We start from the raw sequence: 21,053 nt of genomic DNA, 5'->3' as shown, positions 1-21,053 counted from the left end.
AGATGTATGAGAGTTTTTATTAGAATTTGAATAGCTATTAATAAACTAAAGTATAGTAATAATAAATAAAAATGGCCATAAACCCTTTTTTAGTGTGAGAAATTTCCCTGCCCTAGCAAGGAGGAGATGTCATCACTCACAAAAGTTCTTTTTCGTCTTAAAATCTCTTCGTGAAATTGCCCTCACTTCTGCATTTGAGGACTTCTCAGAACAAATGTATGGAAGTTTCTTTTATTAGAATTTGAATGGTTATTAATAAACTAAAGTACATTAATAACTCAATAAATAAAAATGGCTGGAAACGCTTTTTGGTTGTTAGAAATTTCCCTGTCCTAGCAGGGAAAATGTCATCAGTCATAAAAATCTGTTTTTGAAATTGTCCTCTCTTCTACATTTTTTGCTCGCAAGTTCTTGTAATAATATTTTATTTGAAATTCTTTAAAAAAAATATTCCTGGGAGCTTTTAAACTTTAAACCAGCTTTATATGAAGAGAGAGAGAGAAGATTTATCTAAAAATAAGACACAGAATCTAACTTGATGTTTACAGTGTCTCTTCTCATGAAATTAGCTATCAGCCAGTTATAATATTGAGCTCTAGTACTTATTCATGAAGCTTTAAAACGATGTGTGAATGATTGGCAATATTGAATGTCATGCCAATAGCAATTTCTCTGACAGAAGTGGAGGGACGTTGCTTCCAGGCTGCCTTACAGACAAGCAGCTCCAGCAGGAAAATGCAAAAGGTATTTAATATTACATTTGATAGGAAGTATGGAGATGCTATCACAGGAGATACTTTGAAGGGCTGGAAATTAAGGATTTTGTGTATAGATGGATGACAGAGCAGAGCTTAAGATAAACCAAGTTCAGAAAATGTGTTTCCCCCACGAATTTAGGGATATGTACCTGGGGGCTTCTCAGGTTTTGCAAAATCTTGAAACATTTCCATGAACTTGGCTTCCACTTGCCAAGGTTGAAGATTTCCTCACTCCTTTTAGCCTTTCATTACATATAAGTAGGAATTGTTAATGTGGTGTTTCATGAAATACTCATCATAAGTAGTTTGATCAAGTTTGAACTTGTAATACAGACAGGGACTTGCACACCCTGACATTAATCTTATTATTCAAACTTGCATAATGAGAACTCATAAGGCTCTTTGATGCAGTTAATTTTTTTTAATTGGACTTTAAAACTTGAGACCAAACAGAAGAAACTAGAATATATGTGCTATTTATCAGTTCTGAGCAAGTATAAAAACCCTAAAACTGATTTCATAGTGAGGATCAAATAGAGGGAAGTGCTATTAACAATATGTTACTAATTAACAATATTTTATTCCCTGAGTATAGCAACACTTGTTTGCCTAGATAAGGGTGATAATATAAATGCTTTCAAAAGCAGTTCTAAAAAAAAATAGCTAACTGAAGGAAAATTTGCCTTGAGCTATCTTTTTTGCTTTGCATGGAAACAGCCTTGAATAATGATCCAAATTTCTAATGTATATAGTGATGTCTTTTAAATGGGGCTTCATTCAATTTTAAAATTTTATTTTTGTTCAGGTTGCCAGTTTCTGGCTGAAGACAGAAATTTAAGTAGAATCAAAGTTGGTGAATGAGAGTAGAAAAAAAGCTCTGGTTTATGCTAAAGCTTAAGGTTGGGGTGAGAGGATCCTAAGGCTGTTTAAGACCTGTAAAACTCATAACTAGAATTTTTGGAAAAAGTAGTCTTTACTTAATGGGGGAAAGTTGCTGACTCTCCACCAAGCTGCTTTCCAGTGCATCTGTATTATTGTGTCTGCATTACAGAAATCATGGAGGACCCAACTCAGTATCTCTGCTGTGTCAGACTGCAGAAAAAAATGGGACAATTGCTAAGATGTCAATAAAGATGTTCAATTAAATGACTATATATAAAAGAAAAGAGGAGCTCTTAGCTATCCTTAATATAGGATGAAAAAGGTTCACTATACAACTACCAAATTTTTCAGAGGAACAGGCTGACCCCTCAATGGTTTGATTGGCCAAAAAAGTAATGAGAATGACAGCAATGTAGATTTTAATTCTTGAAGCTGTTATCTGTTGTGTCTATGGATATAGACATGTAGCTTGGCAAAAGCTGCATGAATAAACTGCTGCCTTAAGGAAGGCAAACTTTTTTAAAAACAAAAATAAATGTGGTTTGAATAAAAAATAAACACGTTCCACTTCGGTATCATTTTAGTGAATTTTGCAGAAGTCAGTTATTAAAAAAATATGTTTTTCACAAAAGTAGTTCACTTGAGTGGTCTTTCACAAATTTGAAAAAATACAGAAGGGTTGTTTGGTACTAAGGGATGTTTTTTGTTGCTGCTACCCCAGTATGTGAGCTTGTCTCTCCTGCCTTGCCTATATAAAATTCATCCAAAATAATAAATGCCTGCAATGAAACTCCAGGTTTCCATCTTCACGTTGCCACCCTTTCTTGATTCTTACATGGAAGTCCTGTATTTGGGGCCAGCTGGTATTTGTGTTCATTACGGTGAGGGGCTGTTTTGAGGTTTCAATCTCAGGATATTCACAGTGTTGCAGCACTGAGCCCCTAAAGGCCTAGCAGCAAAGTTGCTTTCCCAGTGTTGGTTTGAAAGCCTGGTGTCTCCTAAGGAAAGCAGGAGCCTCCCTTGAAATTGAAAATGTAAACCCCCTCCCTCCGAATTATTATAGTTTTGAAATTAAGGGGCTCTCAGGCAAAGATATAGGAGTAGGAATAAAACTTCTTTACTAGGAAAATTAAAATACAAATACAATAAAAAATTAATTATAAATGAAAAAAAAAAATACTGCCAGAGTCAGAGCAGTCCCTGTTCCCCTGTGTGTCAGCCCTCCTGCAGTGCCAGCTGTGGCTCTGCTGGAGCAGGGATCCTGCACAAGGGGGGAGTTTTCCTCTGCAGCTCCAGGGCTGCTGGAGATGGGCCTGGGCTCCCTCTGGGAATGCAGGACAGCAGAAAGCTGCTCCTCTGGCAATGCACTGGGCAAAGGCTGCTGTGGTGTTCCAGACCTCAGATTGCATCCAGGTAGGAATGCTTGGCTCCTCCCCTGGGCGGAGCATCTCCCCATGGGATGATGGAGTTTTATCAGCCATGCAGGGGCACTCACTGGCCATGGACAGAAGACATCTCCTGGAGGTTGGTTGTGGGAGAGATCAAGAAAACTGCCCAATGAACAGAAGGTAACTGCCCCAGCTCTGGCAGATCAGAATAGAATGCACACCCCCAGCCACATATTATATTTGCAACCTAAGACACACAAATAGTCCAACTCAGACACCAGAACCACTATTGCTACCCAAGAGACAGCCTCTCAAGGTGTCTGTAAACACATGTGGAAGACTCCTTCTCATATGGGAGCAATTATAAGGAGCTATTTATGATGGCAACTGCAGAAATATTTTGCAACCTCGGACCCCGCTGCAGCAGTCTCCCCTTGTGTGCAGGGCAGCTGGAAGCTGCAGTTCTGTCTGGAGTTGGGTTTTGGGTTTGACTGGAATGACATTTTTGCAAGTATCAACAGGACATTGGAGAATCTATTTTGATTTTATCGAATTATGTAAAACAAGGCTTAATATTGAGGTGGTTGAGCTTTTTACACTTTTCATGGTTTACCAATTGAAGATGAATTATGTTATCTTTCTAGATGTTCCAGAATACAAGTAATTGCATGCAGATTTTAAATTGATGTCTTTGCACAGTAAGAACTTCAGGCAGTTTTTTTGCAAGTTCAGGATGTTTAAAGGTGCCAGCAGGATTATACTGCCCATTTAATTAATAAAATGTGTGAGGAACTTCAGTGAGAGTGAGGTGTGTCTTGATACTAAATATATTCATGAAAATATCAGGCCTTACTGTAGCTGTTATGGTATATAGCTACAATTCCATTTTGAAAGTTAGAAATGGAATTCAAAAGCATCTTGTTTGTTTAGTTTTAAATATGGAGATGGACAAAAGCCTTATCATTAATGGTATGTTACTAAAGAAATTTGGAGGTATTTAAGCAGATTTGGCAACAGAAGACTAGGACTTAGAATCCCTTTTCCCTTTTTGTAATTTTTTTGCAAGAATGGGAAGCTGTCCAATACAAAGTGGGAGTAATTCTTCAGTAATTCTTGAAAAGCTTCAGGAACTGTAGCAGATTTTGTACATAAAGCTCTTTATAGCAGTTTTCATCCTCAAAATGTTGCAGGTGATCATAAATACTAACTGAGTGGGTTTCACCATCATCAATTTCCCTGATAGTTATTCCATAAGGATCTCACATGCATAATGCTAGTTTATCTTGCCATTTGATCCACATAATTTCTTTAATGTGGTTTTTTGTGGCACTGAATTAATTCAAAGCCATCTCCAGGTTCTGGTGCTTCATGGTGCAGGGATTTTAGTTCGGATTAGTGTGGGGTGTAGCTGGAAGCTGCTGCCCTCTCATGGCTAAATCAGGTCCAATTTGAGGCTGGTTTTGTTGTCTGTAAGCAAGCATCAATCATATGCATGCTCTGTAGCAAAAGGCTTTAAGAGGAGCTCATTTGCATTTTAGATAAGGGAAGAATAAATCAATGTTTATGACCTAGATTTTGTCCTCTGAAATAAATTAACAAGAAGTGCTTTGTCATAGATAGGCATGCATCAGTCCTTGGTGTAGAAAATTTTTTAGTATTTTAACTAATGCTGAAAGTTGCTAAATGACTGTAGAACTCCAGACTTTTAATGGGGCAAAAAATTAAGGAAATAAGCCTTTGAATTCATATCTGAGTTGAAAAGCAATAAAATATTGTTATCAAACAAAGACATGTATTGCTCTTTGTTTCAATTGAGTGGCTGATACGAAATGGCTTGTCCTTGACAATTGCAAAAATAATTTCTTCAGACAATTACTGAAATTTTCCCAGGGACTGCTGTTAAAAGAATCTTTTTTTTTTTAATGTCCATAGTAATTGCTCAAGATTTTCTTAGGGAAACAGGATTTTTTTTTAACTTTTGAAAAAGTGAATATTTCAAATGGAAATATGGAAAGCATATGGAAACAGAGTAGAACTTTTAAGGTTTAAAAACTTTCACCTCTCCAGCATATAGACAAGTTCCAATATTTGATCAAAATTTGAAATCAAGTTTGCCATTTAGTAGGGTACTAGACTGACAAACTGTTAAATGATGAAACATGGATTATATCAGCAAGTGCTAATCAGAGAGAAAGGATCCACTTTTGGCTGCTACAGTGCATTCAGTCAGTATCATTGATTCTTGAACTGTTGTCTTGAATTTCTTGAGCTTTTTTTAAATGGCATTCAAAGTATTATAAAAGGTGAGAGCTGGATAAACCCAACCCACAGCGAACAACTTCCTATTGCCATAATATTAATGCTAACAAAAGGAAACTTGTGTTCCAGCATCATCTCCTACCAGACGCTGCCAAGGAACATGCCAAGCCATCGAGCCCAGGTGCTGCCCAGGTACCCAGAGGGGTACAGGACACTGCCAAGGAACAGCAAGACACGTCCAGAAAGCCTCTGCAGCATGGCTCCTTACGACAGGGCCATGGGACCCGTTAGCGCCGAGGACAAGCGGCGCTCCATGCGCGATGACACCATGTGGCAGCTCTACGAGTGGCAGCAGCGCCAGTTCTACAACAAGCAGAGCACCCTGAGCAGGCATGGCACCCTGAGCAGCCCAAAGACCATGATCAACATCTCTGATCAGACCATGCACTCCATCCCCACGTCCCCCTCGCACGGCTCCATCGCGGGTTTCCAGGGGTATTCCCCGCAGCGCACGTACCGCTCGGAGGTGTCATCGCCAGTGCAGAGGGGAGATGTCACCATCGACCGCAGGCACAGGACACATCACACCAAGGTAAAAAAAAAAGCTTCATTTAATAGATAAAACTCTCATCTGCAGGGCTTTTCAGTAGAATGTATCTGATCACTGGAAAACTCATGTTGCACTGGAGTATATTTTACTATAACGGAGATTGTTACATTGCTGTTTTCACAGAGAAGGGTTTGGTTTTAAAAAGGGCTGAAAAATCTAAGAGTAGAAAAAATGTATTTTTTTATAATAATAGAAGATGAGAACATGTCTTGATATTACTGCCCATGATATGTTTCCTCTAAAAAAAATGAGTCAATAGGCAAATTATTCAGAATACCTCATGCATGTCCAGAACTCTAACTCCTTTCTATCACCAAGAGGACTCAGAATCCCAGGTTTCTTCACAGCTGCTGCTTTCTGTCCTTCAGCAACAAGTTTGGCTGCCTTGGGCTCCAGCAGCAAATTGAATTCCTTTTTATGTCTTTGAGCTCTTAGGGAGATCACTGAAGATCCGTCTAAATGCACACAGCCTTAGTGCTTGACCACTGAGAGGGAGACATGAAGAATTGTGAACTTGGGTGCCATATGTGCCACTCTGCTACAGCCAGCATGCTTGTGTTACCATGGGTTTTAATTGATTGAAAATAATTAAATAAAAATTACTCCTTCAGTTGGATGTAAAATCCTCCTGAGCATTTTTCTGAAAACTTTATCCTATGTCTTTTTTTTTTTTTTTTTGATGCTGGGAAAGAAAAAAATCTATAACTACAACTTAAAGCAGTTTAAACAACTTAGAGTTGATTATCAGGTGTTGGATTTTAAAGTTTTCAGATCCCTATCACCAAAGGAATAATTTTGCTTTGGCATCCTTTATGTCTCGTCTGCTCTGAAAATTTAGCAATCAATGCTTCTCACATATCTGAGAAATACCACTGGGTCAGTGCTGCAGAGTGTGTATTGCTTGTCCTGTCAGCCATGTTTTGCTTCCTGATGTTTTTGTTCCTTGTTGAACACTTTATGCTTGTCTTTCATTTAGTATTGAGTACCCTTTATACAAACCTCCTGTTTCCCTTGAATTTTTCATGCTGTTTGGTTTGTATTTAATTAGTTACAAAACTAGCTTTTGCCATTAACTTGAAAAACACCCCTGTCTTTAAGAGGTGAGTAACCAGAAGACTCATTATTTGAAATCAGTAGGGCAAATTTAACATCTAAACCCCATCTACATAGAGATCTTAGGTTTTTCAGCATGGATAGCCATCCAAACAGGAAGCTCTAGAATTTATCCAATATTCTGTAATTCTTCTTTCATGAGAAGTTCAAACATTGTTCCTCATAATATGTCAGTTGTTATAGGCTGGAGCATTTACCCACAAGATCAATTTTTGTCACCAATATATTTTTCTCCATGTGCTATGAGACTCTAATCTTACCATCCCTGGCTGGACCCTCACATTTGCTGAATTCCTGCCAGCATTTGTTACCCTTTTAAGCCACTGCTTGTTTTAAACTTGTTCACAAGTGATGATTTAGAAAGAATATCTGGAGAAGGACATAAAACAACTCAAATACTCTTTATTGCGTACAAGACAGAAAGGAGACTAATGTCCACTTAGTTAAAATCAGATGGTTAGAGAACGAGGCTGAACTTGCAGGAGCTGCCTCATGTGTTGGAACTGGGAAGATGAAAAAAGTCTTTTTAGTCATCCAGCAGTTTTACAGGAAAGTGGACACTTACTTTGAAGAAAAGGCTGCTAAAGAAAGTTAAAGCCCCCCAGGAGGAGAGAGGGATGCTTCTGTGAGTGGTACTAGAGGTCTCTTCCAGCAGACTCGAGGAGCCCAAGCCATGTGTACATGTATCAAACATCCTCCTCAAGCTGGGGCTGTATGGCCACCCTGCTCAGGACAAGCTGCATTGTCTGCCTCAGTCAGGTCACTCTGGCAGGCAGAGGATGCTCAAGCTGAACTGCTTCCCAAGAGAAAAGGATCCAGAAAGAAGAGCTGGGGTTTTGTTGTGGCATTTGGTTTTGTTCTGCTGATCCTTTCTTGCCTCAAATGATGGCAAGGGTGGTATTGCAACACCTGGCAAACATAAAACAATTGTGTTCGCATCCACAGGCCCATCTGCACAAATCCCCTTGAGTGTGACTATTTCCGTTTAAGAAGTCAATGAAGACATGGTTTGAGAATTCAGGAATGAGAACATTGTGAGCAGATGCCAAAACTTTCTATTTTTCACAGCACATGGTTTTGAATTGAGTGCTTCTCAATGTTTAAATGGCATTGCCTACTCCAAAGTAGTCACCCTGCAGCTTAAAAAATTTTTCTTATTTCTTTTCACATCAACTAGTTTTCTGTCTTGTTGTGTCTTTCCTTACTATTCCAAGACCTTCCCTATTATTCTTGAAATAGAAATGACATCTGGAACCCTGAGAATGCTGCACTAGACCCACAGAATTTACTTTATCTAGCAATCTGCCCCTAATATTTTGAGAGTACAGCAGCACAGAAAAAGACTGCCTCCCCAAATTGCTGTTGTTCAGCTTTCCTTAAATGAGCTGTGTCCTATGAGTTCCCTTTGGAACACTGGTAAAGGAAATAAGTCCTCAATTTATTTTTTTTATCACAAATAATTGTAGATGTACCTTCCTAAGGTATCTTGCCATGGCTGTGGAACTTTTTATGCTAAAACTGTTGTTTTCCAGGATTCCTTTAAAATTGCTACAAAACATTTCACATTTGTGAATATTTAATATTTTTCAATGTTCTTAGCTAATGTCTACATTTATTTAACATACATTTAAGCGATAATAATATACATTTAAGTGAAAAACACCCACTTTGGGGAATAGTACTGCTTATATTGCTTATGCTTTGGAAATAGAACTGTAGTGGGAGTCTCTCAGTGTATTGTCAGAAACAATTGTTTTTTGTGGGTAGACCTTGCTCGTGGTCAGCATTCTGTCAATAGAGCAACAGTAATGAGGGAGAACTGTTAATTAAATGAAATATGAAATTCGTGGTATTTCTAAAATTTAGAGACTTAGTAATCTAGGTAATAAATCAACAGGGAGCATGACTGGCACAAATTATAGCAAATTTTCATGAGGAGGAAGTTAGCTTGATTTTTTGTGCTAGCATTTAAAGTTTTTGAGTCTTTAGAAACAACTGTGAGTCACACTGTGCTATTTTTTTTTTTTGTGCAGCATGTCTTTGTGCCTGACAGAAGGTCGATGCCAGCAGGTCTGAGTTTACAGCCTGTTACTCCTCAGAACCTCCAAGGCAAAACAGTGAGTTGGATTTTTATTTGATACATCAGGGTTTTTTTTTAACAAGAATCCTTTAAGTATGAAGCGGCAACATTGAAATTTTATTCTAGCTAAAGCTTGCTTTAAATGTTACCTTTATTTAAATTATCAGGGGAAGAAGTACTCTGTGATTCCACAGAGTTCTAAGAATATTGTGTCACTGCTGAGTCAAGGTTTTCTGTGGGAATTACAGATTTATTATTTTTTAATCATTGTTGATACATTGCTGAAATTCCTGGGAGAGGGTAGACTACATCACAGAACACTTATTTCTCCATTAATTATTTAGAAAATCCTAGAAGTAAAGTTTGGCTTTTTCGGAAATGTAAAAGAGTGTTTTATGAAAGGATGTCCTTTCTGACACTGTACTGTGGTAGAGCTGAAATTCTCATTGAAGATATTTCATCAAAGTAATATTGGTGAATACTCTCTACTTTCCTAGTTGAAACATGACTCTCAGCCAAAAAATTCCCCTAAATTGATGTCACTTCTTTACCAGTTTTTGTCTCCTTTTTTTGTCATCTCTCTGTCCATCTGAAAATACTGATTGAGAGAGTTATGAACTAAGAAAACTGATTTTTTTTGGTTTTTTTTTTTCCTGGATCATACTCTGGGCAACCAGTCCTTCCACTGCCTCAAGCCCTGTTTCCTGCACTTCCCAGCACAGATTTCTGGCACCTTCAGTTACTTTTGGGGTTGGCTTTTGGTAGCTGGAGCCTTCCAGACATTTCCTCGGGTTTGTGGCCCCCTCAGCTCTGCTGGACTGATCTCCAGACAGGTCCAGGAAACCAACCAGAAATCCACAGCAGATCAGTGCAGGGCCAGAGGAGGAAACCTGTAGGTAGCCCTGAGAAAACTGTGTTATGGTTGTTGCAAGAGTCCCAAGACCTGCATCAAATGCACAGCACCTGCAGCAACTTTATGAATGTCTAGAGAGGAGTAGGAGTTCTGTTCTAAGGGCTCCTCTGTGGAAAAAAAGTTTGAGTTGGAGTGCCATGAAAGAAGTTACTCCTGTATGCACTAAAATTGGGCTGTTTCAGAATGTGCCAAAAGGAGTTCTGATCTTGAAAAAGTGGATCACTGCTCCTTTTGCTTGAAGATGCCACTTTTTTATTCTTATATTCCTAAAAATGAGACTCCTTGTGCTTTGAGTGGATGTTACTTTCCAAACTGAAAGCACTGTTGCCTATTTTTGGAGAGAGCTCCAAAATGCCTTGTATAGCAGTCTGGATTCTTACACTTGCCCTCTGGAATTCAGTATTTTAAATCCAGGTATTGAAGGAGAGCTGTAAGAAGGAAAACTGCCATTAGACAATTTGGGTTTGGTGTTGGTTGTCCCTCAGAAGCAAATGGTATTTCCAACTGAAGCATGTGGAAATCCCTTGCTCCCTCTTGTGGGCTCCTCTGTTCTGAACTCACAGAAGTGCTGGTGCCATGCTGCTTCTCAGGGATTTTTCCTCTTTATTCTGAGAAACTGGTATTCACTTTCAGCATTTTTAATGTGGGGTTCTCTAGAGCTCTTTACTTCTTTGCTTTGGGGAAGTTCTGTGGCTGTGGGAGAGGGCAAGCAGGGGTTTAGGAGCTTTTTGTGCTTCGGCTTTGTTTAACTCACAGGGTTTGTGAGAAAATCAAAATGCTGGGTCAATATTTAACCTCCTGTAAGGCTGACTTCTGGAGAAGTGTAAGAAACAGAAGCAAACAGGAACATAACAAAAATACTTGTGATGCTCAGTGGTCTGTTTTCTTTGGAGTATTGCTAATAGAAATGGTTCTCAGGAATGGTTCAGGTAGAATTTCCCAAACTGACCTAAGCTGATCTGTGTGAATTACCTTAAAAATACCATTTGAGTTGGAGTTTATTTCCATAATACATATAATGTATAATAAGTCTTAAATGTAATTCTTCATCCCATCCTAAGGCTGTATAGTACAGCTTAGTCATAAAAGTAAAGCAGTAAAATAACTGGAAGCCTCAGAAAGGTGGGATGGAAAATTATTTTTGTCATGCTTGTGCAGATATCTTTTGTGAAAGGTGATTATTTCTGAGGTAGGTCAGTAAACATGGGATTGTCATCATTTTTTCCTCTCAATTTTGACACATACATTTGAAGAATTATTTTAAATAATTGTCTGAAGAATTGTTTTAAAAACTACATTTTCTTGAGGGCATGTTTTGATTCTTTCACCAAGCTTAAATGGCTTCCCACATACAGGTAATAATATCCTAAGGACTGGAGTTGTCTCTCCCTGACTTAAGTCAGTATCACCAATTTGATATGCATGTCAGGAAAATTGAGGACTGCACAGACTTTGCCCTGCAAAATCCTCAATTATTTTTGTCTTTAATACAGAATGTTTGACTTTTATGGCATTAGCTGGTTTGAGCAGTCAAAGGCTAACCCTTCATTTTATATTTGGAAGAGTTCAACTGGGGGAAAATGTTTTCTCTTGTGTTATATCACTGCCAGAGTCTCTGCAAGGCACTCAGAAGGTGCACCTTACTTTACTTTTTAGAAGCAAACCTTTTATGAGGCATGCCTTATTTTACTGAGGTGTTGTTTGGGGTACCAATTAACCTTTTCTCTGCTCTTTGGCTTCTCACACTGCACTCCCTCAGCCGGAGGAGCTGACCCTGCTGCTCATAAAGCTGAGACGGCAGCAGGCGGAGCTGAGTAGTATCCGGGAGCACACACTAGCACAGCTCATGCAGCTAAAGCTTGAGGCCAGCAGCCCAAAGGTCAGCCATCCAGCAATGTGTGTCCTGCTCCATCCTCACTAACCCACAGCCATTCATTAACCCAAGTCTGCTCTGTGCAAAGTTCCCTGGCTCCTGTGTGACTTGAATTAATCCTGTGTGTGTGTGGTGCTCTGCTATCAACCCTTTGAGGTTTTAGTTTTTGTAGTAAGCTGAGTCAAAATCACCTGGGAATATTCTAAAGTAGCTGGCTGGAGTTCTGGGCTAAACAGGCAAAAGCATCATAAAGTCACCCCAGGACATTCAGGTTTAAAATTGAGTGGGTTTCATCTATTATTTGGTATTACAAAATTAGTCGTGCTAGATTGAGATTAATCTGCTGTTTATGCAGCCTCCAGTCAGATTTCATCTTGTTTGTGATATGTGTGCAAAAAGCAGGACATGTTTAAAACATGGATTTATCAAAGGGTTCATAGTTGCCTGTGTAGTGGACGTTGACATAAGCTTACTGTGTTTTATGTGTAAACCAGAATGAAATGTAGTGGTTCATGGTCTGATTCGTAGCAAACTTTCATCATTTCTGTTTCAGACTCAAAACTTGTTAACAGTTCACTAAAAAAGGCAGTTAAAAACAGCATTGTATTTCTCCATAAAACAGAACTGTCTATCACTGTCTAGTTTACATCCTTCCAAGCTCTTTTCATGCATTCTGCACCTTCTGTCCCTTTCCTTTTCCCCTCTGACTGCTGCCTGCTAGAATGAGATTCTTTCACATCACCTTCAAAGGAATGCCATATATTTGGATCACCAGGTGGGATTTACAATTTACTTGTGTGTTTATATTTCTTAATGCTTTTTGACTGCTCCTATCAAAGCTGGAAATATTTGGGGGGAAGGATTTTCAGTGCTTTTTGTGAAGTTGGATGATGCCCACAGCATAGGATATTTCAATTGATCACAAATATGAGCTCTTATGGGGAAAAAGAATCTCTCAATTTAAAATTTGCCAGGAAACAGTAGCCAATCACCAATTCATTTTTCTGTTCTAAATATGTTCCTAATTTCATAATAATACTAACTGTAGCATTTTACCTTCTTTAACCAGTCCTCATATGTTTCCAAGCTCATATGACACACATGCAGTTTATAAAAAACGGGTACTTCTAAGAATTTCAGTTTTTCAAATTAAGAGTTAGATGTTTCTACAGGACATTAAACGAAGAGGAGGTCAAACATGAAGAAATACTTTAAGCAAATCATAACATGGTTCCTTTTCTCATTTTTCTCAGTTCATTCTGAAGGATTTATATAAGAATAAGGTTTTAATTCTTTCCAATTTCTGGTATCTTATGGAGTGAGGGTTCAGTTCTTTACTAGGGTACAGATCTTCACTAACATAATTGACTGCCAAGTGAATAATTGCAATACCTCTCTTTTTGTTGCATGACCAAGTGGGACTTCTGTACAAGTTGTGTTTGACAAGTTTTGAAGTGGATTTCTTTTTTTTGCTAGCAGTTTTAAAAGACAGTCATAAGTGCTTAGAACTAAAATAAGCAACTGGATGACCACTGGCTAAAAAGATAAAAATCACTTTTTGTAAATATAAATCTTTCATATTTATTATGTCTTTTATTTAAACCTTTGAGCCTTACACTTAAAACCAACTGTTAGAACTTTTATATGTTCCTCTACAGGGGTTTCAGTGAGTTATTGAAAACACCAGCTGTGCACAGACACAATACACACTCTCACATGGGCTTGGTTGACTTTATTTTCCTATTACCTCTTGAAAACAGGATGGGAATTGTGACCAATTCAGTTTGATGGTAATGCATTCCCAAACATCTCTGTATTGTTTTATTTTAGGGGCTGCAGCAGGTCCAAAATAGTAGGGACACACTGCTTGCTAAATTAGACCAAAATATTTCATCCAACTCAAATATTTCCAGTCTATAATGTTTTGGAATAAGGGAATGATTCTGTCTTCAACAGTGTAATTCATTGTCAAGAAAGGATAACTGTCAATGTGAAGTGTAAAATTGTTGTTACTGCTTGGTTAGCCAAGCTTGTGAGTATGATGGGGAGAATTGTCTATTTACAAGATGCAAAATAGTAAAAATTATTTTCCTTTCACTTGCACCAGATAAAATTTAGAAATGTGATGTGGTAAGCATTAATTTAGGAAAGTATGTAAGTCTTAGAGTTGTGCCATACCAGAGATGCAAGGAATCAGTACAACTTAAAAATCAAGTCTAAAATCTATTGCCTTAATCACAAAATCATGGAAGAGCAGGTTGGAATACTCATTTCTCTTGTTTTATAATACTGTCGTCTACCTGTAGGAAATAAATCCCCCTGAAAGTCTTTCTGCTTTGAGTACCACTGCTTCTAAGGGTGGTATCACATTTATAGCTTTTCATTACTTTGCCAAATATCAATTTCCTTTCATGTTAAAAGCAAAAAAATCAAAATTTCTTTCAGTGTAATTGAGGCCTTTCCTCCTTGTTACTAGTATCTGTAACCAGCGTGGATTAGTCTCTTACCCTCTCTGGATTTAAAATGTCCTGTGTACTTAAATTAGGTATTTCCACTCGTATTTAATCTCTGTCAATAGTGTCAGAACCTACTTTGCTTATAGCACATGGTGAGACTCCAGTCCCTGTATCCTCAACTCTCACCTTCTTGGTCACAAAGAGCTCAGTACTGTACACAACAATAAATAATAAATTTGTTACTGCACAGGTGACTTTTCAGGCAGACTAAAATTGATGTGTAGGGAAGGTAACTTATATTCTGCTGCAATAAGCTGGCTGCTGATGAGGTGGTTTTCTTGTCAAGAATCTTCAATCACCTTTTGGAAATTTTGCTTTGTTTTTGTACTGCTGTTTCCTTTGGCCATGCTCAGAAATTCTCACCTTATACTTTCTGATGGTTTTGTATTATGCTTTCAGAATTTTTGTTGTTGTTGTTGTTGGAGGTCAGAGAGGGGGAAAAAAAGCCTGAAAAGACTTGGCCCACAGATACCCAGCAATATGATTTCTTCCATGTCTTAGGGCCAAGTAAATGGTTGTCGAGAACCCTTTTCTTTTTAAACCACTCTGCTGGCTCAAGGTTTGCAGAGTTGGGAGAGAGATTCAGTAGTAGTAAAAATGTTGGAAGAACTCCTGTAAATCAAAGTTGGAGCTTCTAGAAGACCAGACATTACTTCAAAATGTCTTTTGAGCAAATACACATTGCTTATTTTCTAATCTGGATTTAAACAAACTTTGAAGAGTTCAACAGAAATTAATTCTGGCACTGCCTGTTACTGGTCAGAAAAGAAAAATTTGAAATATTGTAGAAAGGTATTAGGTAGAGGATATGAAGTGGTTCAGATCCTGATAATAAAAATGCATACAAACCTGTGTGTTCTTAATGAAACATTTGAGCCTCAGAGAAATTTTTATTTTATTAATTTATCAGTTGGCTGTATTTGATTGCTTGGCTTTGGGCCTTATTGTTTATCTCCTTATTGCGATCTCTCTTAGGATCCCCACTCTCTGGACAAAATTTTAATATAGAGGGAGAACAACTTCTTGTGTCAGTTCTGGTTTTCTGTTTACATATAGTGGAGATGATGGAGTAAGTGCTAGGGGCTGCTTGTTTAGGGGTTTTTCCCTGCCTTGAACAAACAGAGCATCATAAACTTCTTAAGGTACCTTTTATTGGCTGATTAACTTACCAGCTGATCAGACTTTGCAATGGATAAAAAACAACAACAACAAAAATGTCCTCTATCTACAACAAGAAAAAATAAGATGAAGAAAATACTCCTCCAAATGTAAAAGTCAGGTTTTTCCTAAATATTTTTGGGCAAGAAGTACTAGAAGGCATCAAAAATTCATTCTGTTGCGTTTCCATCTATGAAAGCAAACCTTGTTATGGAAATTCATGGAGAGTGTATATAAATACAAAGCGAAAGATCATGAATGCTCCTTCACACACTTTGTGTAACCATGCCTGAAGCAGGTATTACTAAAGTTTCCAACAAAAATAGGAGCAGAATTGTGCATCAAGTGACTTTTCAGTTTTCTTTTGAAGAAGAAAACCACCTGTTTTCATAATTTTCCCCTTATTGTTAGGAGAGTCTCCTTTTTAAGACCAAAATCCCATATTTTTTTCCTGTGTTGCACACTTTTCTGAAACCCTAAATGTATGCAATGTGCAATAAAGTACCTGATTTTGACATTTGCATGCTTAGCAATAAATACTAATCGTTATAGAAGATGTCTGGCCAGTTCCAAAATAGTTTCACTCCAGTGTATGGGGGTGGAAAAATGCAACAGGCAGTGATTCAAAGCTCCAAAGGATGTAAATCAGTGCAGTACATAAAGGCATAATTTTTTTGTGATATGTGGACATGAGTCTATTCACAGGCTGGGAATGCTTATATCTTTTAATGTACACTGAGTTATTAAATCTATAATTTAAAAGGTTTTCTGATAAAGGTTTGAGTTCCTGCTGCAAAATCCAATAATGCTTTTCATTTCAATACCAGGCAAAGCCAAACTTGTTTTAAGCTTTTTTATTTTTAAAAAGGGAGAGTGTTGGTGAATAAATATTACATTGGTGTTGAGCATTTACATTACTTTTGATATATTTGTTTGATATTATTAAACTTTTCAGATGTTGGTATTACTGAATGATGGAATATATGAAAAGCATGGGTTAAAATGTAATCTACTGCATTATTAGAAAGAATTAAAGTAGAGGCTATATTTTACAGTGTCGTCTTTCAAATCTAGCCATGCTGTAAACTGATGTTTGCTGTATGCTCCTCCTGATTTGAAATAGATGAAAGAGAATGAACCTTTAATCACCATGGTTCACACTATGATTGAGAACTCGGCGCTAAGACCGCAACTGTACCATCAAGTAAGGTCTTGGAGAGTGAATGAAATTGCTTTATCATCTGCCAGAATTTTCCTTAGTGACAGTTTTGGTTGTCCCTCAGATTTATCCATGACATTGGTGTTTCTCTCCTTTGCTTTGGACACCCACAAGTCATCCATGCTTCCTGAAGCGCTGCAGTATCGTTGGCATGGCTTCCGCTGCCTTTTCGTTGTTTACTATTCAGTGTACACTTCTGAGTAACTCCTCTCTGTCTAGACTATTTAATTAGCTGGTGCTTTATGCAGGTGTCCAGTAAAATTCATGAAACTTCCAATGAGCTTCCAACATTTGTCTTAGCATGATTCTCTGCAATTAGTGTTCAAAGGTGCTTCTTTCTTTTGACCACTACAAAAGCATGTGAGCAGTATTTACCTGGTCATTTCTGGCAATTTTGTTTTGTTCTAGGAAGTGGATTTACAAGTTTTTTGTTTGCACCTACCAAGCCTTTAGCCACTGAAGAAAGAAAGGATCAAAATTACTTTGATCTGGGGCCTGTAAATCCAAAAGGCAGTGTCTGTTCATAAAGTCACAGCAGACTTTACTGTGCACACTTAGAGTTCTGGTGCTGGTTGGCAATGGTAAGATGGAAGAAGAATCAGAAATGTGAATGGAAATATTGTCTGGGAGTTGAGACCTGCACTAACTTATGAGCATGGCCAATCCCTCTCTGTTGGTGCTGGGGCTGAACTGAACAGCCCCAGTCATGCCAGGGGGTGTTTGAGAAGTTTCTTGCCTCAACCACAGTGAAAGTGTTGTTCTCACAAGGGAATATCTGGCCAGTTCCCTTACATTTACGTTTTTGCCCTTGTGAGCCAAAATTATGCATAAAGGTTGCACAGTTTGAAGAAAAGGAGATGTTCTGCCATGTAAAACAGATTATTGGCAGTTTATTACTACCATGTTTCTAAAAAATGCTGCAGTTTAATAGAATATTTCATTTTTTATTTAAAAGTCAACTCCACATCTTAAGTTTACTTCCGATCCAGAAACGCTGCCAAAAAAAATCTCAGCTTTCCAAAGGAAGTTGGGTTGTAAGTGACTGATTTCATGACCATCCAATTTGTGCTCCTACATGCAAAACATGAGCTTTAACTTGGAACCTGGAGGGGAATTGGAATATTTGGAGGGGGATGAGAGAAGTAAGGTGCCCTGGAGCCCTAAATGAAATTTTAGGGGTTTGTTGTAATTTTTTGAAGAAGCCTAACTGCTAGAATTTTTTTAAAGCAAGTCAATTTTGTGTGATAGAGTATGTAAGACAAATAAATCAATGGGTGTATAATGAGCAGAGGTGTTTTAGACATGTCAGGGGAAACTAGCCCAAGCTTCTAATATTAAATAGACATATTTGATATAGCTGTGCCTGGGCTAATGTGTTAATTCCTTTGGGGATACCAATAAATTCCCCAGTGCTGCCCTGGCCAAGCTCTGCTGCCAGCTGCAGTGTCTGCCTTCACCTTGCAAGCACATTTGACTGAATAAACACCTTTTTTTGGCATTCTTGTCAGAGAAGCAGTGACTCTAACAGGTCCTGAGGACTGAATAACCTGTTGCCACTGGAGATGTGGTCTCTTCAGGTCAAAGGGTTTGTGACATGCTGAAGGCTTCTGCAGAAGCTGCCTTAGCTGAGGAGTCACAACATCTTCTGCTTCCATGGATAAAGTTTCCTGTGTGAGATGTTGCATTAACTGGCTTTCAGGAGAGGCTAAAAATACACTCAAAATTTCACTGTCTAAATAGTCTTCTAAACTTTTGTAATGCAAAACCAACCCATTTAAAATTCTGGCAACTTTAAATAAAGTCTAAACAGCGTATAATTTCTTACTCAAATGAAATAAATTGGTTTAACAGTCATCTTTCCTGCTGCAGTTTTAAAGACATGTAAATAATTGGGAGAAGCCTCTGTGCAAGTGACTGAAACTTGTTTTGTTGTCAGGATGCTAAAATAGTTAGTGATGACTGCAATGATTCCTGTGGATAAAGAAAAGGATCTTTCTCAGCTTCAGTTTATTCAGTTCAGTTTTAGGTCTGAGCTCATTTAGAGTTAAGCAAAGGAAAGCAAGAAAAGTTTGTATTTAATTTGTCTTGCTTCCTTTTTGTAATGATTAATGGTTCTTTAGTAAAACAGCAAGAACCTCTACTATTTGAAATGTGTTATTTATAAGGCACTTTTGCTTGTGATTTGTTACATCTTCAGAGTTATTTAAATCACTTGACTTGCATCAGTCTGCTCTGCAGACTGTGCTATAAATTCACAAGTGCAGGCCATGGAAATTATTCCATATGTACAGTCAAGAAAAAAAGGATTTTTACAGACTAGACCCATTTCTAGCTTGGTTTGGGGTCTTTTGCTTCTTTCTTATACTAGATGAAGAATGTTAATCTTGTTCTCCAATCTTTCTCTCAAGCAAGTACAGGCTGACTTTAAAAAGCAACATTTTCCTCAATTCCTCTTACATGTGTGAGTTCCCTTAAGGAGGAAGAATGAAAATCTGAATGCAACAAGCTAACATCCAGGTCTTGCTGTGGATAATTGTTCTTAATACATTAAAAACACAGGAAAATAGCCCTTGAGTTTTTTGTTCCTGTAAGGATAGGGAGATTTTGCTTATGGCTTGTTATTATTGTTACAGGAGCTGCGTACATTTAAACTGTTATGCATGATAGATTTTGAGATGTTTCAGGTTTTGTTAGGAACACAAGGTGATGGTGTTCAAGCTAAAAATCTTGTCTTTTCTATTTGTGTTTAAGTGTTTCAGGTCACAGAATTCAAAATTAGAGGAGAAGCTTGCTTAATGGGGCTAAATGGCCATTTGCCCTGCTTCCTGACAGCAAGAAGTATTTTAAAAAGCAAGAAGTAAACAAAAGAACCTTTTGGAAGTCTTGATTTTAATCTTGTACTCAACAACAAAATGTCCTAGGTTGTGCTGTTCTAATTTCTAATGTAGCATCCTGCAGAGGTGCATAGCATGCTTTTGGGGTGTGAAACATCCTCCAAGATATTCATTGAATCAAAACAGTAGGTGGAATCTGAAAATAGAGTCAAAGTCATGAAATAATGCTGTCACTTCAGTGTTTTTAATATCAACTACTTAAATAGTTCAACCACTTGTGTCCCAGGGCGTCCAGCTCAGGGGATCTCTCCCTTTCTGGGAATCATCTGCTGCTGGTGTGTGACAGAGGTGTGAGGACTGTGCAGCGGATGACAAATGATTCCTAAGCTAAGAGGGAGGTTCAGTTCAGGTCATTTTGCATTTTCACAGACAAGATAACACATCTGGCCAAACTCTGCATGTGCAGCTTGCCTTTGAAAAGTGCTGAGTTCTATTTGTAGCTCTCAGGGTGCTGCTCCCTCAAGACTGGGAGGTTTTTGGTGTTAAGAGGAATGGATTTGGTGTGTTTGAACAGGCAGATGTCGAGGCAGAGGGAGGCCAGCAGCAGCTCCTGTCCTGGGTTCAGTAGATGGCACTCTTGCTCTGGAGTTCTGCCCTGGCAGAGCCTCTGCAGGAGCGATTTGGCACGAAGGACATTTTGATAACTTGATCGCTAGAGCTCTGCTAATGCGTTTTCCAGGGTTCTGAGGCTGTTGACCTTGCCTGAGATGTGTTTTGCCTGCCACATCTCCCCCGTCCCTCCAGCAGGATGCGATCGCATCCCGCACCTCTCACATTCACTGGTGAGCTGGGAGAGTTGGAGCTGCTTTTGTCAGGGATGGATTAGGTTATTCATATTTGGGGTGTTTTTGTGCTAAGCCTGTGCAAAATGTTGCAGTGGAAATGTTAGGATGAGGTTGGCTCTCCAGCAGTGCCTGTTGTGTGGAGCTGGTGCTGCTGACCAAAGCACGAAGTCGGTAGCAGTTTGAAAGTGTGATAGGATTTTAATAAGAAGAATTAGCACGGCTATAGTGTTCTTTGAAAAGCTGTTTTCTTTGTCTGAATACTTAAAATGTATTCCCTGTAGAAGGTATAGAGGGGTAGGGATGCTGAGTTGGCAAACTGTTGTAAACTTGGCTATAATTGAGGTTGAAATGACAAAAAAATAAATGTCTTTCTTTTAAAAAAAGTATAAAAAATACTGGCTTGAAAAAGCAATATATTTTTCTAGCTAAGCCACATAAAATGCTGAACAGTGACTTGGAAAGGTGTATTTATCTAATAGGGATAATCTTCCTTCTGAAAATCTTCCTTTTGTGAAATATAACTAGGTTTCCTCTGTAAGTTAAATACATTTGGCCATGTTTATGAGTTTTATTTAAATATTTCCATTCCTCATTTTTCTCTCATT

General features: G+C 38.2%; 1 protein-coding gene across 16 annotated transcripts in view; it reads left to right on the top strand.

Moving 5' to 3' along the window:
* PLEKHA5 (pleckstrin homology domain containing A5) overlaps positions 1 to 21,053 on the top strand; it is a 158,906-nt gene that overhangs the window by 114,023 nt on the left and 23,830 nt on the right. For 8 of the 16 annotated variants that reach the window (XR_013182247.1, XR_013182246.1, XM_077178124.1 and 5 more), the window contains 5 exons: positions 5,417 to 5,879; positions 9,044 to 9,127; positions 11,763 to 11,882; positions 12,598 to 12,651; positions 16,674 to 16,754. Coding sequence is in view for 13 of the 16 variants with exons in the window: in XM_077178124.1 (XP_077034239.1) it covers positions 5,417 to 5,879; positions 9,044 to 9,127; positions 11,763 to 11,882; positions 12,598 to 12,651; positions 16,674 to 16,754 (802 nt within the window). In the remaining 3 variants the exon portion in view is untranslated. Of the gene's footprint in view, positions 1 to 5,416; positions 5,880 to 9,043; positions 9,128 to 11,762; positions 11,883 to 12,597; positions 12,652 to 16,605; positions 16,755 to 21,053 lie in introns of all 16 variants that reach the window. The other 8 variants (XM_077178120.1, XM_077178115.1, XM_077178116.1 and 5 more) reach the window with 4 other exon arrangements.

Source organism: Agelaius phoeniceus, chromosome 5 (assembly GCF_051311805.1).
Source record: "Agelaius phoeniceus isolate bAgePho1 chromosome 5, bAgePho1.hap1, whole genome shotgun sequence".
Classification (NCBI taxonomy): domain Eukaryota; kingdom Metazoa; phylum Chordata; class Aves; order Passeriformes; family Icteridae; genus Agelaius; species Agelaius phoeniceus.
Note: the sequence above shows the minus strand (reverse complement) of the source record. Positions and strands in the feature narration are given on the sequence as shown.